This window comes from Neoarius graeffei, chromosome 26 (genome assembly GCF_027579695.1).
Source record: "Neoarius graeffei isolate fNeoGra1 chromosome 26, fNeoGra1.pri, whole genome shotgun sequence".
Taxonomy (NCBI): domain Eukaryota; kingdom Metazoa; phylum Chordata; class Actinopteri; order Siluriformes; family Ariidae; genus Neoarius; species Neoarius graeffei.
This window is the reverse complement of record NC_083594.1, coordinates 42,368,208-42,389,712: the sequence shown is the minus strand read 5'-3', so window position 1 is coordinate 42,389,712 and position 21,505 is coordinate 42,368,208. Positions and strand designations below refer to the sequence as shown.

The 21,505-nt window shown below is 44.8% G+C and overlaps 1 protein-coding gene across 3 annotated transcripts in view; it reads right to left on the bottom strand.

Annotated features, from left to right (window-relative positions):
• Positions 1–3,417: 3,417 nt before the first annotated feature.
• The window catches only part of ikbke (inhibitor of nuclear factor kappa B kinase subunit epsilon), a 68,581-nt gene continuing 50,493 nt past the window's right edge, over positions 3,418–21,505 (bottom strand). For all 3 annotated transcript variants that reach the window (XM_060910490.1, XM_060910491.1, XM_060910492.1), the window contains 3 exons: positions 21,303–21,394; positions 4,430–4,501; positions 3,418–4,330 (listed from right to left, as the gene is read on the bottom strand). In XM_060910490.1, coding sequence (XP_060766473.1) covers positions 4,267–4,330; positions 4,430–4,501; positions 21,303–21,394 — 228 coding nt within the window. In that variant the 3' untranslated portion in view covers positions 3,418–4,266. The remainder of the gene's footprint in view (positions 4,331–4,429; positions 4,502–21,302; positions 21,395–21,505) is intronic.

The following is a 21,505-nucleotide window of genomic DNA, read 5'->3' as shown; positions in this document are numbered from 1 at the left end:
ACAGCCGGCGAGGGCCTTTCTGTCTGGAGTTTGCATGTTCTCCCCGTGTCTGCGTGGGTTTCCTCCAGGTGCTCCGGTTTCCTCCACAGTGCAAAGACATGCAGTTAGGTTAACGTGGGGCGGCCTTGGGTTGAAGTGCCCTTGAGCAAGGTACCTGACCCCTGACTGCTCCCCGGGCGCTGTAGTATGGCTGCCCACTGCTTCAGATGGGTTAAATGCGGAGGATGAATTTCACTGTGCTCAAAGTGTGCATGCGACAAATAAAGGTTTCTTCTTCTTCTTCTAATCTGTCGCAGGGCTAATCCAGAGACGAACCACCATTCATACACATGGGCAATTTAGAGTGACCTAATCCACAGGGTGTGGGGAGAACGTGCAAACTCTATGCAGAAAGACCTCAGCCAAGGCTGAGGTTTGAACCTGGAACCTTCTTGCTATGAGGCGACAGCGCTAACCCCTGCACTGTACCTTACATCAATGGCTAAGCGTAGAAAAGAAAATTTTCATTTCTATAATAATAGCTAGTTTAAACTCGTATCCTTGAATGAAAACTATGAGTGTTTCCATGTTTCCAAGGATCAGCATAGAACCCATTTATGAAGACCCTAAGTACCTTTTAAGACGGGGGTGCGTCAGTCGCATGGAGCTGAAACTCTTGATTCCATCATGGATTGAGTCGAGTCAGTCATTCACTGCAGAAACAACTCACTCCTGAATCAACTTGCTCATGATAAATATCCATCCATCCATCCATCCATCCATCATCTGTAGCCGCTTATCCTGTTCTACAGGGTCGCAGGCAAGCTGAAGCCTATCCCAACTGACTATGGTGTGGAAACGGGGTACACCCTGGACAAGTCGCCAGATCATCACAGGGCTGACGCATAAAGATTCACACTCTCATTCACACCTACGGTCAATTAAGAGCCACCAATTAGCCTAACCTGCATGTCTTTGGACTGTGGAGGAAACCTACGCGGACACGGGGAGAACATGCAAACTCCACACAGAAAGGCCCTCGCCGGCTACTGGGCTCGAACCCAGGACCTTCTTGCTGTGAGGCGACAGCGCTAACCACTACACCACCGTGCCATTGCTCATGATAAATATTTATCTCATATTATGATCACGGGAGGCGGCACGGTGGTGTAGTGGTTAGCGCTGTCGCCTCACAGCAAGAAGGTCCTGGGTTCGAGCCCCGTGGCCGGCGAGGGCCTTTCTGTGCGGAGTTTGCATGTTCTCCCCGTGTCCGCGTAGGTTTCCTCCACAGTCCAAAGACATGCAGGTTAGGTTAACTGGTGACTCTAAATTGAGCGTAGGTGTGAATGTGAGTGTGAATGGTTGTCTGTGTCTATGTGTCAGCCCTGTGATGACCTGGCGACTTGTCCAGGGTGTACCCCGCCTTTCGCCCGTAGTCAGCTGGGATAGGCTCCAGCGACCCTGTAGAACAGGATAAAGTGGCTAGAGATAATGAGATGAGATGAGATGATCACGGGAAATTTAAAACAGACAACCTTGAAGAAGCCACACGGATTCGTGGACAAGAGCAGCCTTAGAAAAAATGCCACTTGTACTTTTTAGAAGTTTCCTGGCTTTGGCTTTATAACTTGAAACGGAGAGTGAAACGCTGTTTTGTTGAGTTGTACACAGAACCTTTAAGGATTCCCCCAGCACACGAGTGTAGTTTCTTAAGTGTATTCAGTAACAGTGTAGCTTTGTAACTCTCAAAATCTATCAAAAATGGTGTGTGTTAAAAATAACACGATCGATTTTAGAGCAGACTATCAGCCTGTAGCAGTCCTCGGTTATGGATAATGGATGGATGGATGGATGGAAGCACTCTGGTGTGTATTGTTTACTACAGCAGTGTTTTCAAGATGATAAGAAGTTTTGATATTATTTTGATAACCGAGTACTATTTTGACATACCATTTAAAAATGTGCTTTGAAACATCATCTATGACATGATGCCTTGGGTGGTGTAATGTTTTGACACCCTTTAGTGTGTTGTTTTGCGGTTTGGAATGTCGCTTGAGTGAGTTTCTGAGGCCCACGCTGTAGTTTCCCCAGAAGCCACAGGACTTCCCCTGCCTATGACATCTTTCCCTTTTACAAATCAAATACTGTTTCTTGTTGGTGTGTAATTAAAACACTTCTCTTAAACAAAAACAATACTTCCAAAATAACCTAAATAACCCCTTTTCCCCATTACGTTTTCAGATGTAGATATCGGTCATTGTTGTTAACTCAATGGTTCACTGATAATCTGCGTGGACTGAACAGTTGATGGTATTTTTAAAAAATGATTACAATAGGGGCGGTACGGTGGTGTAGTGGTTAGCGCTGTCGCCTCACAGCAAGAAGGTCCGGGTTCGAGCCCCGTGGCCGGCGAGGGGCTTTCCGTGCGGAGTTTGCATGTTCTCCCCGTGTCCGCGTGGGTTTCCTCTGGGTGCTCCGGTTTCCCCCACAGTCCAAAGACATGCAGGTTAGGTTAACTGGTGGCTCTAAATTGACCGTAGGTGTGAATCTCATCTCATCTCATTATCTCTAGCCGCTTTATCCTGTTCTACAGGGTCGCAGGCGAGCTGGAGCCTATCCCAGCTGACTATGGGCGAAAGGCGGGGTACACCCTGGACAAGTCGCCAGGTCATCACAGGGCTGACACATAGACACAGACAACCATTCACACTCACATTCACACCTACGGTCAATTTAGAGTCACCAGTTAACCTAACCTGCATGTCTTTGGACTGTGGGGGAAACCGGAGCACCCGGAGGAAACCCACGCGGACACGGGGAGAACATGCAAACTCCACACAGAAAGGCCCTCGCCGGCCCCGGGGCTCGAACCCAGGACCTTCTTGCTGTGAGGCGACAGCGCTAACCACTACACCACCGTGCCGCCCCGTAGGTGTGAATGTGAGTGTGAATGGTTGTCTGTGTCTATGTGTCAGCCCTGTGATGTCCTGGCGACTTGTCCAGGGTGTACCCCGCCTTTCGCCCGTAGTCAGCTGGGATAGGCTCCAGCTTGCCTGCGACCCTGTAGAACAGGATAAAGCGGCTACAGATAATGAGATGAGATGATTACAATAGGATGGCACCGAAATCATCTAAAAAGTACTCACGAGACTGAAAAACCATTTAAAACCCTGTACTGTAGTTTTCCCATTTTAAAACCCGAACACGGCACATTTTGCGCTATCCAAGTCAAGTCTTTTTCTTTTTCCCCCTCCTCTATCTTTACAGCTCACACTTCTTCCTGCATCAAGGTCGATCAAGAGACTAATTAAACAGAGCCACACTGCAGACTTATCTATCAAAGCAACACGCATTAGAGCAATATATGTGACAGATTTAGTACCGAACGCATTACTTTATACATTCCTGAGCAATAATCAGCACACTGTAAGAGCTAAATTAACCGAGGCATCAATATTTAATATAGTTTATGTCTGGAGGGTTCAGGAGAAGTGCTGGTGTGGCGAAATTTCCCGAGGTCGTATCCATTTACATTCACATTTATTCATTTGGTAGACATGTTTGTTTTAGTTATTTACAAGAGAAGGACATTTCATGCAAGCATCTAGAAACTGATATACTGTAAGTGGTCACTCATTAACAGTAAGAAAGAATGACAATAATAGTACAGATGTGGTTTGAATACAAATATAAATCACAAATTACTTTCGAATCGCTAATAATGATCTAATAATATACGCATCTGCAATATTCAGTAGTTTATGTGAAAGAGAATGTGAAACATTATACTGGGGTTTAATTCTGTAAAATGATGTATTTTCAAGTCAAAGAGGCTCAGCGTTTTCTCTTAATAATAGCTTGTAATAATAATAACAACAACAACAACAACAACAGAAGACTGGATAGACGTTTGCACAAACACACAGATCAACAGTAAAGTGTTTCCTGTAGGTTGCGAATGAATCTGCAGCATGAAGAATCTTGAGCAGTTCATTTTTCCAGCCTGAAAAGTGACCAGATTGTGGGTTTCCTCGAATGCTTTCATCGCTGATTTCCCACATGCAGACGGTAGTAACCGTAGTGGAACGTAGGCAGGTGAACGTTTCATTCGTTGACGTGAGCAGCTACAGTGTCAGGCTTCACAACAAGTTCAGAAAAGTCTTTTAAAATCGTGTAAATCTTGCGTCACCTTTTCTTTTCTTCGTTCCCAAGATCATCCCCCTTTTCCAAGCCCTACCTGGCTCCGACTGTAGGCTGTTTACGTCGGACACGAGATCTTCAGGATCCTCATGACCCTTTTGGTTGTGGTAAACTCGGCTCGAGCGCCAGCGTAGAGTCGAAAGCTCTGAGACTAAAAAAAAAAACCACACACACACAAAAGGAGCACACGTGCCAGAATGTAGGTTTTGTTTACTGATAGCAAGTCAGCGTCTGAGGTTTTATAACATACCTTTCTATTATACGGTTGTTATTTTGCAGCTCGTGAGCCACCGTTTCCATCTCATCCCTTAGTCTCTTCATCCTGAAATGCAAAATATCACCACAGGTCATCAGTTCGAGTTTTCTTATTCAGCATATATACAAAATTGCCCCTATATATGTGACTACACCTCACAATAACTTGGATACAATTGTTTGAACTGATTTTGGAATTGGCAGTTGTTTAGAAATGGCTCCAAGAGACATTCCGGAGTTGTATATATCTGCGATCCTCTTTCTCAGATCTGCACTGAGCTCCTTGGACTTTCCCATTTTACTGTGTGTTGGTCAATCCAGGGAGTGCTGTAAACAAACCCTTTTTATGAAGGCTTTAAACCCAAAGTAGGAGTGGCCTAAATAAAATAAGTGTTGCCAGGCAAAACAAACCTCGCCCGGTAGCACTTTAGTGTTATAAACAACTGATTCACTCTCACAAGCGTGATCTCTGTTCTTTCAAGGTCACTAATACTAATGAGAGCATTCTGTTTCATAAGTGTAGTGTAAAGACTCTAAATATCTGCCAAAAAGCTAAAAAAAAAAAAAAAAAATCCTTACAAAATTTTTTTATTTGACTTTTCAAATAAAGAAGGCCCAAACAAAAACTATGATAATCAAAAGGTAAATTTTCTTAAAATAAACACCACTGACTTGATATCGAATCAGTAGCCTTGGTGAACCACGAGGTACATTTCATTTATCTTTTTATCTGCTGATTATCTTCCGATGCTACAAAGTTATAACGAGGTTTCTCTTATTTCATTTCTAGTTCTGATTAGTTCCGAAGTTTATCAAGAAATAGAACGGGTAATCAGAACAAGTGCTGATTGGTTACAAATGCTGTGTCCTAAATCACTCACTCATCCACTATGCCCTTCTCACTATATAGGGAATTACTATATAGAGGTGGTGGTGAAGAAGGAGCTGAGCCAAAAGGCGAAGCTCTCAATTTACCGGTCGATCTACGTTCCGACTCTCACCTATGGTCATGAGCTTTGGGTAATGACCGAAAGAACAAGATCGCGGATACAAGCGGCCGAAATGAGTTTCCTTCGCAGGGTGGCTGGGCGCTCCCTTAGAGATAGGGTGAGAAGCACAGTCACTCGGGAGGAGCTCGGAGTAGAGCCGCTGCTCCTCCACATCGAGAGGAATCAGCTGAGGTGGCTCGGGCATCTTTTTCGGATGCCTCCTGGACGCCTCCCTGGGGAGGTGTTCCAGGCATGTCCCCCCGGGAGGAGGCCCCGGGGAAGACCCAGGACACGCTGGAGGGACTATGTCTCTCGGCTGGCCTGGGAACGCCTCGGTGTTCTTCCCGAGGAGCTGGCCGAGGTGTCTGGGGAGAGGGAAGTTTGGGCTTCCATGCTTAGACTGCTGCCTCTGCGACCCGGTCCCGGATAAAGCGGAAGACGACGAGACGAGACTATATAGAGGACTATATAGTGAGCTCATTGATTAAATGATAAAACAACTTCTTTGTCGCGGCACTACTTTTCGTGATGCGTTGTGAGATACTTTGAGTGCACTCTACGGGGTGTAATAATGCTCACTATACATTCGGACAGCACTACAAAATGGCGACCTAATTATATAGTGAGTAGGGAGTGATTTGGGACACCATTTGCACCAAAAACGATTTTGACCTTTTTGGTGACCTTGACCAGATGACCCTCAAAAGGTTGGAGGTTCTATTTGAGACCAATGTCCATCTATCCTGAAAGTTTCATGAACATTGGTCCAGAAAACCCAAAGAAAATTAAAACTTGTGTACCAAATTGTAGTGTTTTTTTTTATTAAAAGATGTATGCTGTATAATCGTTCTTCCACAGAAAAAGAACATCACACACACACACATCACATTATCTCTAGCCGCTTTATCCTTCTACAGGGTCGCAGGCAAGCTGGAGCCTATCCCAGCTGACTACGGGCGAAAGGCGGGGTACACCCTGGACAAGTCGCCAGGTCATCACAGGGCCGACACATAGACACAGACAACCATTCACACTCACATTCACACCTACGGTCAATTTAGAGTCACCAGTTAACCTAACCTGCATGTCTTTGGACTGTGGGGGGAAACCGGAGCACCCGGAGGAAACCCACGCGGACACGGGGAGAACATGCAAACTCCACACAGAAAGGCCCTCGCCGGCCCCGGGGCTCGAACCCAGGACCTTCTTGCTGTGAGGCGACAGCGCTAACCACTACACCACCGCGCCGCCCCAGAAAAAGAACAGTTCAAAGAAATTACCGAAAGCCAAGATATTGCCATGACATTCATATCCAAGATGACATTCATGTTACTGTACAGTATGTAAACTTCTGACCACAACTGTATATTTACTCTCTGAGGCAGTAGCCACAAAAATGAAGCGTAATCCAAAAATAAACAATTTTTAAAAATCACAGAAGTAAAATATACCAATTGTCTGTACTTTATATTATTCTACTCTTACCTCTTACAGTTTTCGAAACTGAAACCTCCGAACCGAGGCTGACATACACACGCTGTCGCCGTGACCCAAACTCTTATTTCCCGGAAAAGGCCCGGCGCTAGAGCTCAGTGGTCTCAATACTCTATTCGACAACTTCCCGTAACAACTCGGAAGTGCGTCACATCTCTATCACACATGGGACCACTGGCTGAAGAAGGCGAGGAAAGGGGGACGACCTGGAGTATATTTTAAAATAAGAACGCACTTTCCCTCGGTAATAAGCATAAACATGTCGGAAAGCGATTTCTTTAGTCTTGTCCATTTATTTCGAATGGTGAACCAAATTGTATACCCGCACCGGCCATTTTAATAGAAACAACTGTTTGCGTCTGCGTAGTGCGCTATTGTTACACTCATTCTTACAACACAATGACATAGTGGCTCCAGCCTCTATGAGGCAGTAGCGACAAAAATGTATCCTCATTCTTTTTTTTTCCATTTTATCTTTTTTAACTTTACCACTACGCCCGGCGGCACGGTGGTGTAGTGGTTAGCGCTGTCGCCTCACAGCAAGAAGGTCCGGGTTCGAGCCCCGTGGCCAGCAAGGGCCTTTCTGTGTGGAGTTTGCATGTTCTCCCCGTGTCCGCGTGGGTTTCCTCCGGGTGCTCCGGTTTCCCCCACAGTCCAAAGACATGCAGGTTAGGTTAACTGGTGACTCCAAATTGACCGTAGGTGTGAATGTGAGTGTGAATGGTTGTCTGTGTCTATGTGTCAGCCCTGTGATGACCTGGCGACTTGTCCAGGGTGTACCCCGCCTTTCGCCCGTAGTCAGCTGGGATAGGCTCCAGCTTGCCTGCGACCCTGTAGAACAGGATAAAGCGGCTAGAGATAATGAGATGAGAGACCACTACGCCCCTGCAAACAATGCACAGCAATGGAAAATAAAACCGAGAAGTCGAGATAGCAGCACTATCAGTATGGTGTGTGAATTCTGGCTCGGTTAGTTCCTCAACCTCAGCTACATCACTTGAGTTCATCATTGGTCTCACCTAGAGATGTGCACAGGAAAGGTTTTCAATCCTGCAATCGCAGTTGGTTATATTCCCCAAAATACGAATAAAAACTCAAACCCAAATTTAAACCACTGTAACACTGACCAGGCAGTTACGCTTGTAGGACTTTTTGTTGTCTTTTTGGCGATGCCAGTCCCGATGCACACCTCTAGTCTTAACCTTATGCCTTGTGAATCTTTCTGGTAAGCTTTCTACAAAAATAATGCACCTTCTATCTGTATCTTTTATTTATTCCAAAAGATGTATTTTCCGGGCTCGAAATTCGCGGTGGTCCGGTCGCCCAAGGCAACTTAATTTGTCATTTGGCAGGTAATTCCTGTCACTAGCCAGTCCGGCTGGCTAGCTGAAAATAAAAAATATATATGAAGCGAAGATTCGGACACACCATCAACTAAAGCCGCCACATATTAAGCGTGTGCTGTGTCTGTGTTAATCGATGTGTTTATCAGCAGGACGGAAACTACCGAAGAATTCCGAATCATATCGTGTACGAGTCAGGCTGTCGTTTTTTTCACTACTGCGCATGCATATAACGCATCTCGTTGAATATCGCGGTAATCACGTGTAGTATTGGACCAGGTGGGTGGAGCACAGAAGCACGGCAGGCCAGAACTGAGTTCTCAATGAACTATTTATTGCTAGCTTTTCAGCCTTTAATCACTTCCCAGCCGCGCGTGCGCACACACGTGTTCTGGTTGGGGAGAGAGAGCTCCCTTTCTCTGCTCTCCTCTCCTTTTAAAGGGCGCAGTCACTGGGGAAGACACACAAACAGGTTAATCCCCATCAGGTGCAATGATTCCACCACTTACCTTCCCTGACTCCGCCCTCCATTCACAGATCGACGCTTGGCCACGCCCCCGCTGCCACATCACGTTATCAAATTCAATAGATGTGGCCACATTATCGCCCATTTAAACACGTGTGTTTTTTTGCTGTTTACATGTACATCTGCCAAAGCTAGGTTGCGATGTGGAATTTTCTGAAAGGTGTACAGAAACCGCCAGAGACGGGGACAAAGCGACCTCGGTCTGAAGAGGAGAAATGACAAAGGACTTACAGTATAAGCAAACGTGGGAGCAGGGTAGGCCTTGGCTGCGATACGATTTTGATGGAATAATTAATTTTTTTCAAGTTGATTCCTAGTCAATATAAAGCTCCTAATGCTTTCCCTCTCATAAATGGTTAAATACAGAAAGCATGTTGGACATATTTTGGGTGCTATAGTCATGATGTTCCAAGATGGCACCGCGGACGGTTGCCTCGGTACTTCGCTCTCTCGTACTTTCTACATTTTTGTGTATTTGCTGTGTTTCTTGCATTTCTTCGCTGGTCACATACTCTAGAGAAGAACTCATAAACATTGGATTAACCACCAGTAAAGTTCTTTCATCGGCTTTCATCAATCCGGAAAGTTTTTCAGAGTTACTTGTCGGGGGAGCAGCAGCTCTCTATGGATAACGCCGAGGACGCCGGAGACACCAGGGGAAGCGAGCCGGCGCGCTCGTCAGACTGAGGCAGCGGGGTTTTCGCACTGCGCTCCCGTCTATTCACCTGGCTAACGTCCGCTCTCTGGCCAATAAGATGAACGAACTGCTGCTCCTCAACACAATCAACACAGATTTTAACAGATCTGCTGCCTTGTGCTTCACCAAAACCTGGCTCAGTGAGCACATCCCAGACTCTTCTGTCCATCTGCCTGGATTTCACCGAGCGGACCGCGAAATGGGGCTCACGGGGAAAACGAGGGGAGGCGGAATCTGCTTTTATATTAATGAAGGTTGGTGTACTGATGTCACAGTTCTAAATAAATCATTCAGTCCTCATCTGGAGACATTATTCATACACTGCAAACCGTTTTATGCTCCGCGAGAGTTTTCCTTGTTTATTCTGGTTGGAGTTTACATCCCCCCTCAGGCGGGTATTAATGAGGCATTCCAACACCTGGCTGACCAGATAAACAATGTGGAGAAAAACCACCCGGACTCTTTGCTCATTGTTTTGGGGGACTTTAACAGAGCAAACCTCAGCCACGAACTGCCAAAATATAAACAGCACATTAAGTGTCCCACCAGGGACTCTAACACTCTGGACCACTGTGACACTGTTTTAAAAGACTCATACCACTCTGTCCCCCGTGCAGCCTTGGGACTATCTGATCACTGTATGGTTCATCTTATCCCGTCCTACAGGCAGAAACTGAAATCTGCTAAGCCTGTAGTTAAGACGGTGAGGTGATGGTCTGATGAGGCCAAAGTGGAACTACAAGCCTGCTTTGACTGCACTGATTGGACTGTTTTTGAGGATGCAGCTTCAGACCTGCATGAACTGACTGATACTGTGACATCTTACATCAGTTTTTGTGAGGATATGTGTGTGCCCACCAAGACCTTCCACACATACAATAACAACAAACCCTGGTTCACCGTAAAACTCAGACAGCTTCGCCAGGCCAAGGAGGAGGCCTACAGAAGTGGGGACAGAGTCCTGTACAAACAGGCCAGAAACACACTCAGTGCATTTACATGCACATAGAGAAAATAGAATTTCTGCCGTTGCTCAACTGAAATCGAAGCTCTAAATGGCATGTAAACACCTTAGCTAGGCTGAAATTGAACCGAACTTGATTTCTCGCAATTGAGCTACACGACCTAGATTATGCGATTGTAGCCGAGCTACTTGGTGCATGTAAACCCTATCGAGTTCCGGAGTCGAGCCGCTTACTTCAGCGCTGCCCCTTCCGGAAGTGACGAGTGACGAGACCAAAAGCGGGAAAAACAGCAGCCTCGGTCGGCATGACAACGAATCATGACAACGGCATGAATCTTTTCTTTTTGTGGCATTGTTTGCACTGTTAAAATTTAGCTCACTTACTGTATCACCAAATACATCTGTACAGCTGTTGCATAGCTGTGAATTGTGTACATAAACAAGTCATTGTATTTGTGTATGTGTGTGTGTGTGTGTGTGTGTGTGTATATATATATATATATATATATATATATATATATATATATATATATATAAAATGTCCAACATCTGAAGAATGTCAATAAAAACAAAACAATTGAACTTTTTGTGTGTTTATTAAGACATAAGTTAAATTGTAAGCAAAAAAAAATATATTTTCTTGTAAGCAAAAAATGGACTTTAGAAAAATATTATTGTGCAAAATAAGTTGTCTTACAAAACAGTGGTCTGCGCCGGACAGTTTGTAGCTATACAGTCTGTTAGAGCAAGCATAACAGCTTGAGCATGGAACTGCCAGTGTTGCCAGATTGGGGGGTTTTAAGTGCATTTTGGAGGATTTGAACATGTTTTGGGCTGGAATACGTTAGCAGTATCTGGCAACACTATAGCTCTTCTTCATGACGACAACCGGAAGTGTACCAACACGATGGGGCGTGTAGCGCCACGTGTGGCTCGGGTGCACAATGCACCTTGCACAATAGCCCGATTTCACTTGTGCATGTAGGATTGGATTTCTCTGGCACCCCTGCTGGGACCTTTTGCTCGACTACCAACAGCAGCTCGATTTGGATGTGCATGTAAACGTACTGACTGACGAAAGAGGTGAAATCAGCTAAGAGGAGCTACGCTGAAAGGATCAAAAACAGCCTTTCAGCCAACGATCCGGCATCAGTGTGGACAGGCCTGAAGAATATCACTAACTACAGGAGACCATCCCCCAACACTGCAATGAACCATCAACTGGCTGACAAGTTGAATGCATTCTACTCCAGATTCGACAAATTCACACCTCTCCCCCCCCCCCCCCCCCAAGACATTAAAGACCCATCTACACCCCCTGCTATTCTGCCTCCTCTTGCCTCTGACCCCACACCAGCACTCAAGATCTGTGAAGAGGATGTTTGTCAGCTTTTTCGCAGACAGAAGATCAGGAAGGCACCTGGCCCAGATGGTGTGTCACCCTCCTGTCTGAAGGTCTGTGCTGATCAGCTGGCTCCCATCTTCACCCAGATCTTCAATAGATCCTTGGAGCTGTGTGAAGTCCCCTCATGCGTCAAATGCTCCACAATAAACCCGGTTCCCAAGAAAACCACCATCACAGGACTGAATGACTACAGGCCTGTAGCTCTCACATCTGTAGTCATGAAGTCCTTCGAGAGACTGGTGTTGTCACACCTGAAGGACATCACAGACCCCCTGCTGGACCCCCTGCAGTTTGCCTACCGGGCAAACAGGTCAGCGGATGATGCAATCAATATGGGACTGCACTACATCCTGCAACACCTTGACTCTGCAGGGACATATGCCAGGATTCTGTTCGTGGACTTCAGTTCAGCATTCAACACCATTGTTCCAGACATCCTCCACACCAAGCTCACTGTGCCCTCCTCCACCTGTCAGTGGATTACAAACTTCCTGACTGACAGGAAGCAGCAGGTGAGGATGGGGAGCATCATATCCAGCACTCGGACTATCAGCACTGGCGCTCCCCAAGGGTGTGCTCTCCCCACTGCTCTTCTCCCTTTATACCAACGACTGCACCTCAAGAGACCCGTCTGTTAAACTCCTGAAATTTGCAGACGATACAACGGTCATCGGCCTCATCCGGGACGGTGACGAGTCTGCATACAGACGGGAGGTTGAACGGCTGGTCTGGTGGTGCGATCAGAACAATCTGGAACTGAACACACTCAAAACTATGGAGATGACAGTGGACTTTAGGAGGACCCCCCACCCTGCTGCCCATCACCATCACCATCACCAACAACACTGTGACTGCCGTTGAAAGCTTCAGGTTTCTGGGTTCCACAATCTCTCAGGACTTGAAGTGGGAGACAAACACAGTCACTATCATCAAAAAGGCTCAGCAGAGGTTGTACTTTCTGCGCCAGCTCAGGAAGCTCAACCTGCCTAAGGAGCTGCTGACACAATTCTACTCTGCCATCATTCAGTCTGTTCTTTGCTCTTCCATCACTGTTTGGTTTGGATCGGTCACCAAACAGGAGAAGAACAGACTGCAACGGACAATAAGGTCTCGTCTCGTCTCGTCTCGTCTTCTTCCGCTTATCCAGGACCGGGTCGCGGAGGCAGCAGTCTAAGCATGGAAGCCCAAACTTCCCTTTCCCCAGACACCTCGGCCAGCTCCTCGGGAAGAACACCGAGGCGTTCCCAGGCCAGCCGAGAGACATAGTCCCTCCAGCGTGTCCTGGGTCTTCCCCGGGGCCTCCTCCCGGGGGGACATGCCTGGAACACCTCCCCAGGGAGGCGTCCAGGAGGCATCCGAAAAAGATGCCCGAGCCACCTCAGCTGGTTCCTCTCGATGTGGAGGAGCAGCGGCTCTACTCCGAGCTCCTCCCGAGTGACTGTGCTTCTCACCCTATCTCTAAGGGAGCGCCCAGCCACCCTGCGAAGGAAACTCATTTCAGCCGCTTGTATCCGCGATCTTGTTCTTTCTGTCATTACCCAAAGCTCATGACCATAGGTGAGAGTCGGAACGTAGATCGACCGGTAAATTGAGAGCTTCGCCTTTTGGCTCAGCTCCTTCTTCACCACGACGGACCGGTAAAGCGACCGCATCACTGCGGAGGCTGCACCGATCCGCCTGTCGATCTCACGCTCCATCCTTCCCTCACTCGTGAACAAGATCCCGAGATACTTAAACTCCTCCACTTGAGGCAGGACTTCTCCACCAACCTGGAGAGGGCAAGCCACCCTTTTCCGGTCGAGAACCATGGCCTCGGACTTGGAGGTGCTGATTCTCATCCCAGCCGCTTCACACTTGACTGCAAACCGCCCCAGTGCATGCTGAAGGTCCTGGTTTGAAGAAGCCAACAGGACAACATCATCCGCAAAAAGCAGAGATGAAATCCTGTGGTTCCCAAACAGGATTCCTTCCGGCCCCTGGCTGCGCCTAGAAATTCTGTCCATAAAAATTATGAACAGAACCGGTGACAAAGGGCAGCCCTGACGGAGTCCAACATGCACTGGGAACAGGTCTGACTTACTGCCGGCAATGCGAACCAGACTCCTGCTCCGTTCGTACAGGGACCGGACAGCCCTTAGCAAAGAGCCCCGAACCCCATACTCCCGAAGCACCCCCCACAGAATACCACGGGGGACACGGTCGAATGCCTTCTCCAGATCCACAAAGCACATGTGGACTGGTTGGGCAAACTCCCATGAACCCTCGAGCACCCTATGAAGGGTATAGAGCTGGTCCAGTGTTCCGCGACCAGGACGAAAACCGCATTGTTCCTCCTGGATCCGAGGTTCGACTATCGGTCGAATTCTCCTCTCCAGTACCCTGGAGTAAACTTTCCCTGGGAGGCTGAGAAGTGTGATTCCCCTATAATTGGAGCACACTCTCCGGTCCCCTTTCTTAAAAAGAGGGACCACCACCCCAGTCTGCCACAATAAGGTCTGCAGAGAAAATTATTGGTGTCAACCTGCCCTCCATCCAAGACTTATACTTGTCCAGAGTCAGGAAATGGGCAGGTAACATCTCTGTGGACCCATCACACCCTGGTCAAAATCTGTTTAATCTTCTCTCCTCAGGGAGGCGATATAGATCACTGTATGCAAAAACAACCAGACACAAGAACAGTTTCTTCCCTCAGGCTGTCTCTGTGATGAACAGCTAAAATCCAGATTCATATATCAGTAATATCACTTGCAAAATATCTGCACACTCATACTGTCATTTTGTGCTCACTGTTACTTATATTATATTTATTTAAATTTACTATTCATCTTTGCACTATGCACCATATTGCACCAAAAGGGAAATCCTTTCTGTGATGAACAGCTAAAATCCAGATCCATATATCAGTAATATCACTTGTAAAATATCTGAACACTTATATGTCATTCTGTGCACACTGCATATTTTATATTTATTTAACTATTCCATACTTGACTTACCTGGATTACTTTGCACTATGCACCTATTTTTGCTGTTGTTTGCTTGTTTGTTTGTTTTGTGTATACGCTTTTTTATCTGTTTGTACTATGAGAACTAAGTGAACCGGAGTCAAATTCCTCGTGTGCGTCCACATACCTGGCAATAAAAGTGTTTCTGATTCTGATAGTAAGTATATTTGCTTTCAATACTCATACACCAAGTTGGCAAGTTTTCCAATATATTATTATTTGTTGATATTATATTATGGTGCTCTGTGTTGTTCTCATTTATGTATTTAACAACAGTATCAAAATACTCGGGTATTGAAATAAATGCACATTAGTCACGAACAATGGTAACTACTCTCTTTTGCGTTATTTTTGACAGAAGTAAAATTCATACATGAACAAATTTTGGCTAGTTGATTTTCTGTTTGGCTACCGTATTTACCGGACTATAGAGCGCATCGGAATATACGCCGCACCCACTAAATTTTAAAAGAAAAAAATATTTTTACATTACATTAACCGCACCAGACTATAAGCCGCAGATATATACGTTGTGATTGAGATATTTACACAGAAAGATTTTGTAAATGTTTATTTACATACTTTGTTTCCAAACGGTGCCTGTAAAACGGCAGTAAAACGGCTGATCGAACAAAACAGAAAAGTAATTAATGTTTTTATTCATCCTCCTCCTGTGCACTGAAACCACTGAAGTCATCTTCTTCAGTGTCGGAGCTGAAGAGCCTCAGAACATCTCCGTCACACACCTTTTCAGTCTCTCCGTTGGTGTTGCTCTCAATGTCACTGTGGTTGGTAGAAGAGAGCAACTGGACTTGCTTGAAGATTCTTGAAAACGTTTCGCCTCTCATCCTAAAGGCTTCCTCAGTTCTGTCGGACTAATAGGGAGTATCCAGTATTTATCCTCTCATGGATCATCGTAGAATCCGAATCAGAATGCTGACGGCTGCATTGTAGATGGCTGATAAAACATGTCTTAGACACCCACCTCTGTTCAGTGATGGTCGTTCCAGGTTGACAAAAATGAACGATCGTCTCTGGCTAAGATGTCTGCCAGTTTTCTGGAAGTCCTCTCATACTCCCACACCAGTCGAAGGGATCTCATCCCAAAGTGCGTAGAAACATATCTGTGAAGATACTCAGTCATCCAGGTACATAGTAATCTGTGGTTGGTAGAAGAGAGCAACTGGACTTGCTTGAAGATTCTTGAAAACGTTTCGCCTCTCATCCGAAAGGCTTCCTCAGTTCTGTCTGACTAATAGGGAGTATCCAGTATTTATCCTCTCATGGATCATCATAGAATCCGAATCAGAATGCTGATGGCTGCATTGTAGCATTGTTCATTTTTGTCAACCTGGAACGACCATCGTTGAACAGAGGTGGGTGTCTATGACATCTTTTATCAGCCACCTACAATGCAACCATCAGCATTCTGATTCGGATTCTATGATGATCCATGAGAGGATAAATACTGGATACTCCCTATTAGTCAGACAGAACCGAGGAAGCCTTTAGGATGAGAGGCGAAATGTTTTCAAGAATCTTCAAGCAAGTCCAGTTGCTCTCTTCAACCAACCACAGATTACTATGTACCTGGATGACTGAGATTCTTCACAGATATATCTCAATGTCACTTTCATCTCGAGGCACAGTTACCGATGAAGTTGCGCTGTTCTCTCCATGCAGCAGTCCAGCCTTTCGAAACCCCTTGGTGATCGTGGATTCTTTCACACTGCGCCACGCTTTTAGGATCCACTGGCAGACCTCAGAAAAGAATGCTCTTCGCATGCGGCCAGTTTTTGTGAATGATTTCTCGCCGCTGGTCATCCAAGCCTCCCACTCACTTCGGAGTGCCGTTTTAAATGCACGATTCACACTGATATCAAGTGGCTGCAAAAACTTAGTTGTACCTCCAGGAATCACAGCTGGAATTGAGTTTGTTCTCTTGATGGCTGCTTTCACAGAATCTGTTATACTGTCCAAAACAAGCAATGATTTTTTCCGGTGAAAAAATCCTCCCGGGCGCTTACTGTAGCACTCCGTCAGCCATTCAGTCATTAGGCTTTCTATCATCCACCCTTTTTTGTTAACTTTAACGACTATGCCTTTCGGAAATTTTTCTTTTGGCATAGTCATCCGCTTGAAAATCACCATCGGTGGAAGCTTCTGTCCGGATGCGGTACAGCTCAAAACAAACGTGAAATGCGTTCTCTCGTGGCCAGTTGTTTTCATCATAATGGATGACGCTCCTGTCTTGTTAACAGTTCTAGTTAAAGGCAGGTCAAACGTTAAAGGTACTTCATCCATATTTATGATGTTGTCTGGTCCGATGGAACTTTCGGCTAGTTTTGTTTCAATACATTTGTGGAAGTTTGCAACTTTTTCTTCGTAGTCGGGAGGGAGTTGCTGACAGACAGTCATCCGCGCCCTGATGGACAGATCTTTTCGTCTCATAAATCTAAAACACCATGACGGTCCACCTTTAAAATCTTCAATACCCATTTCGCTGGCGATTGTTTTAGCTTTCAGTCGGATTTGCACGGTCGGTACACCCCGGCCGTCTGCTCTCTGTGTGTTCACCCAGTCCTCAAGAACATTTTCAAGTTCAGGCCATCTGCTTTTATGACCTCTGAAAGCCTTTGTTGTTCTTTGGCATTGAATCAGTTCTTCACGCTGCCGTCTCCAACGTCTCACCATTGATTCATTAACGCCAAGCTTACGTGCAGCAGCTCTATTTCCTTCCCGGATAGACAGATCGATAGCTTTCAACTTAAAAGCTGCATCATATGCTTTTCTTCATGTACTTTCCATGATGAGGGTGTGAAAAATATTTTGCGTTCGTGCGTGTCGTGCTGCTTGCGTCTTCTTCTTTATGTTGACCTCTTGCGTCTTCTTCTTTATGTTGACCTCTTGCGTCTGTCGTTTTTGCGCCCCCTGATGGCAGTTAGCGAAGAAAAATCTATAGATAAGCCGCATTGTTGTACAAGCCGCAGGGTTCAAAGTGTGGGGAAAAAAGTAGCGGCTTATAGTCCGGTAAATACGGTAGTTACTTTGAAAGGTAACTAGTCCGGCTAGCTGGTGAAAAAATATATGAATTTCGACCCCTGATTTGTATTTGGTTATTAAATCATATAGCAATCGCATTCGTGTGATTATACTAAATATCAGAACGGCTGTTACAGTATGTGATCACAGCTGTGCTGATATTTCATACTAAATACACCCACCAGCCATGTTAATAGCAACTCGTTCTTGATTCTAAGATTCCTGTTCATGGCTGGCAGGACTGGAACCCAATATGGTCTTCTTCTGTTGCATGCTGAGATGCTTTTCTGCTCACCCCGATTGTAAAGAGTTGCTATATCCTTCCTAGCAAAAAAAAAACTAAAAACCTCAAACCAATCTGGCTGTTTTCCTCTGACCTGTCTTACCAACAAGGCATTTGTTTCCACCCACAGAACTGTCGCTCACTCAACTCAGTGTTTTTTGTTTTTCGCACCCTTCTGTGTCAACTCTAGAGACTTTTGTATGTGAAAACCCCAGGAGATCAGCAGTTTCTGAAATACTCAAATAAACCAGTCCATCTGGCTCAAACCGACACCCATGCCACAGGGAAAGGAAGTCACACTTTGAGATCACAACTTTTCCCGTTTTGATGTCTGAAGTGAACATTAACTGAAGCTCTTGATTTGTATCTGCATAATTTTATGCAGTCAAGAGACTGGCTGATTAGATAACAGCATAAAACAGCAGGTGGATGAGTAAAGTGGACGGTGAGCGTATAATATAATTAATGGAATGAAGCATTATCGCACTCACGATCATGGGCTGGCGAGCTAGCACGCAACGATTTGTACATTCCTGTTGAAGGTGCTTCTGGTAAAACTGGAGTCTCTTCTTCCTTTCTGATGAGCGTTCATATTTGAACTCGAAAGTTATATTCCTGAAAATTCTCGTTTGCTATGTCCGCTGATGAGGTCACTAAGACGAGAGTAACCATTTTGAACTAGGAAGAGGAATTTTGTGCGGCGAACGCGAAACGTCCCGGTGTGGGAACATGAAATATAGGCAGAGGTGAACAGTAACAAAGTACATTTACTTAAGTACACTTTTTGAGTATCTGTACTTTACTTGAGTATTTTTTTTTTTTGGCAACTTATGACTTGAACTTCACTACATTTCAAAGACAAATATCGTACTTTTCACTCCACTACATTTCTATCAAGGTCCTCGTTCCTCGTTACTATGAAGCTGCTTTGAAAGTGGATGTTTTTTCTTTTCTTTTCTAAAGCGTGATGGTTTTTTCGCAGGTGACACTGAGACAGCCGATCAGTAATCACTAGGGTCACGTCACATCCATAGACTGGATAAAATCAAGCTCAATTATTTCTCCTCAGCATTATTTGAACACGATCAGTTGATGGCAGAATGGAAGGAGGCGGTTCTTCTGGGGAACGCACACACTCATGGCTATACCTAGAACCCATGTTTCAGTTTTCTGAAAGGATTTAAGATTCGTTTCATTTTAAAGGTTTGCTTTGTTTGCCGAAAACAAACCACATCACAGCCTACAAAAACTCTCCGTCCAACCTGCGGAAGCATATTGAGGTATATAAACGTTTTATTCCAAGAGAAAGCTTGCAACGAAGTTGTCTGTGCTTTTAGAGCTAGTGATAACGTTGCAAACGTAGCTATGCAGTCTGGTTAGTCAAATGACTTTCTATGGATTTGCCCGCCAAGTTGCCGTAGCCTTGTCCACGGCTAAAGTTGACACATGGCTAGTTAACTTGGACACTGTTGGTTAGCATGTAAAAACGGAGTTACGTTAAAATGAATAACGTTAACTTATCTGAAGTCCTTTCAGAAATGTTTTAGCATAATCTTGCCAAATAAACAGAATGTAGAAATCTTTCTTTTCTAGTAGCGTTAGCTACCCAATAGGATTTCGAGTTTGAAAAGAGTTTGCTAGCATGTCAGGTGGAGTTTCACTGCCTAGCTAGCTTAACGTTAAACCACCATGACGGCACAGCACGCGTTCATTTTGTGAATTCGCATTTCTGTCTTTGGTAGCGGCGTTGGGTTTTGTAAGCGTTGTGGCAATAATACAACGATGCGTTAACAGAAAATGTACTTTTAATACTTAAGTATTTTTAAAAGCAAGTACTTTAACTTAAGTAAAAATGTGACTAGACAACTTTCACTTGTATCAGAGTAACATTTGACCAGCGGGATCTGTACTTTGACTGAAGTAATGAAGTTGGGTACTTTGTCCACCTCTGAATATAGGCGCTCTTGGAATACCGCTCGACCAATCAAATTAGTGGACTGGAATTAACTGTTGCATAAATCCCTAATATTCTCTGAAGTACAGTACCAATCAAAAGTTCGTACACCCCTACTAATTCATAGGTTTCTCTGTATTTTGACTATTTTCTACATTCTAGAACAAGACTAAAGATCTCAAAACTATGAAATCTGGAACATGTATATACACTACCGTTCAAAAGTTTGGGGTCACTTTGAAATTTCCTTACTTTTGAAAGAAAAGCACTGTTCTTTTCAATGAAGATCACTTTAAACTAATCAGAAATCCACTCTATACATTGCTAATGTGCTAAATGACTATTCTAGCTGCAAATGTCTGGTTTTTGGTGCAATATCTCCATAGGTGTATAGAGGCCCATTTCCAGCAACTCTCACTCCAGTGTTCTAATGGTACAATGTGTTTGCTCATTGCCTCAGAAGGCTAATGGATGATTAGAAAACCCTTGTACAATCATGTTAGCACAGCTGAAAACAGTTTAGCTCTTTAGAGAAGCTATAAAACTGACCTTCCTTTGAGCAGATTGAGTTTCTGGAGCATCACATTTGTGGGGTCGATTAAATGCTCAAAATGGCCAGAAAAATGTCTCGACTATATTTTCTATTCATTTTACAACTTATGGTGGGAAATAAAAGTGTGACTTTTCATGGAAAACACAAAATTGTCTGGGTGACCCCAAACTTTTGAATGGTAGTGTAATTATGTGGTAAACAAAAAGCTGTTTAAAAATGTTTCGTATTTTAGATTCTTCATAGTAGTCACCGTTTATCGGCATTATCTTAACCAGCTTCATGAGGTAGTCACCTGGAATGCTTTTCAATTAACAGATGTGCCTCGTCAGAAGGTAATTAGTGGATGAGTTTCTTGCCTTCTTAAAGCATTTGAGATCAAACAGTAAATAATAAACATACAGTAAACAGCCCTATTCAACACTATAACTGTAGTAATCCATATTATGTCAAGAACCGCTCGACTAAGTAAAGAGAAACAACGTCCATCGTTACTTTAAGACATGAAGTGACTCTTGCTTAAAAAATAACAAAAAAACATTGAATTCGAAGGTGTGTCCAGACTTTGACTAGTACTGCATGTAACTGAGAGCTGTCTTGTATGTCAGGGACGCACCTGAGAACCATATTGTCTCGATTCTTCATTCCATCACTGGCCTCTGCTCCAGCTGGTCTCTGAAGTGCGATGACCAACGCTCTGTCCAAAACCTATCCAAATGAAACGGGTTTTATTCAGTATAATAAGCACATTTTCTACAGTCAGGAATAAACTGTCAGAGGTTTTCCATCATTGGTGAATTCTTCAGCACGATGAAAATA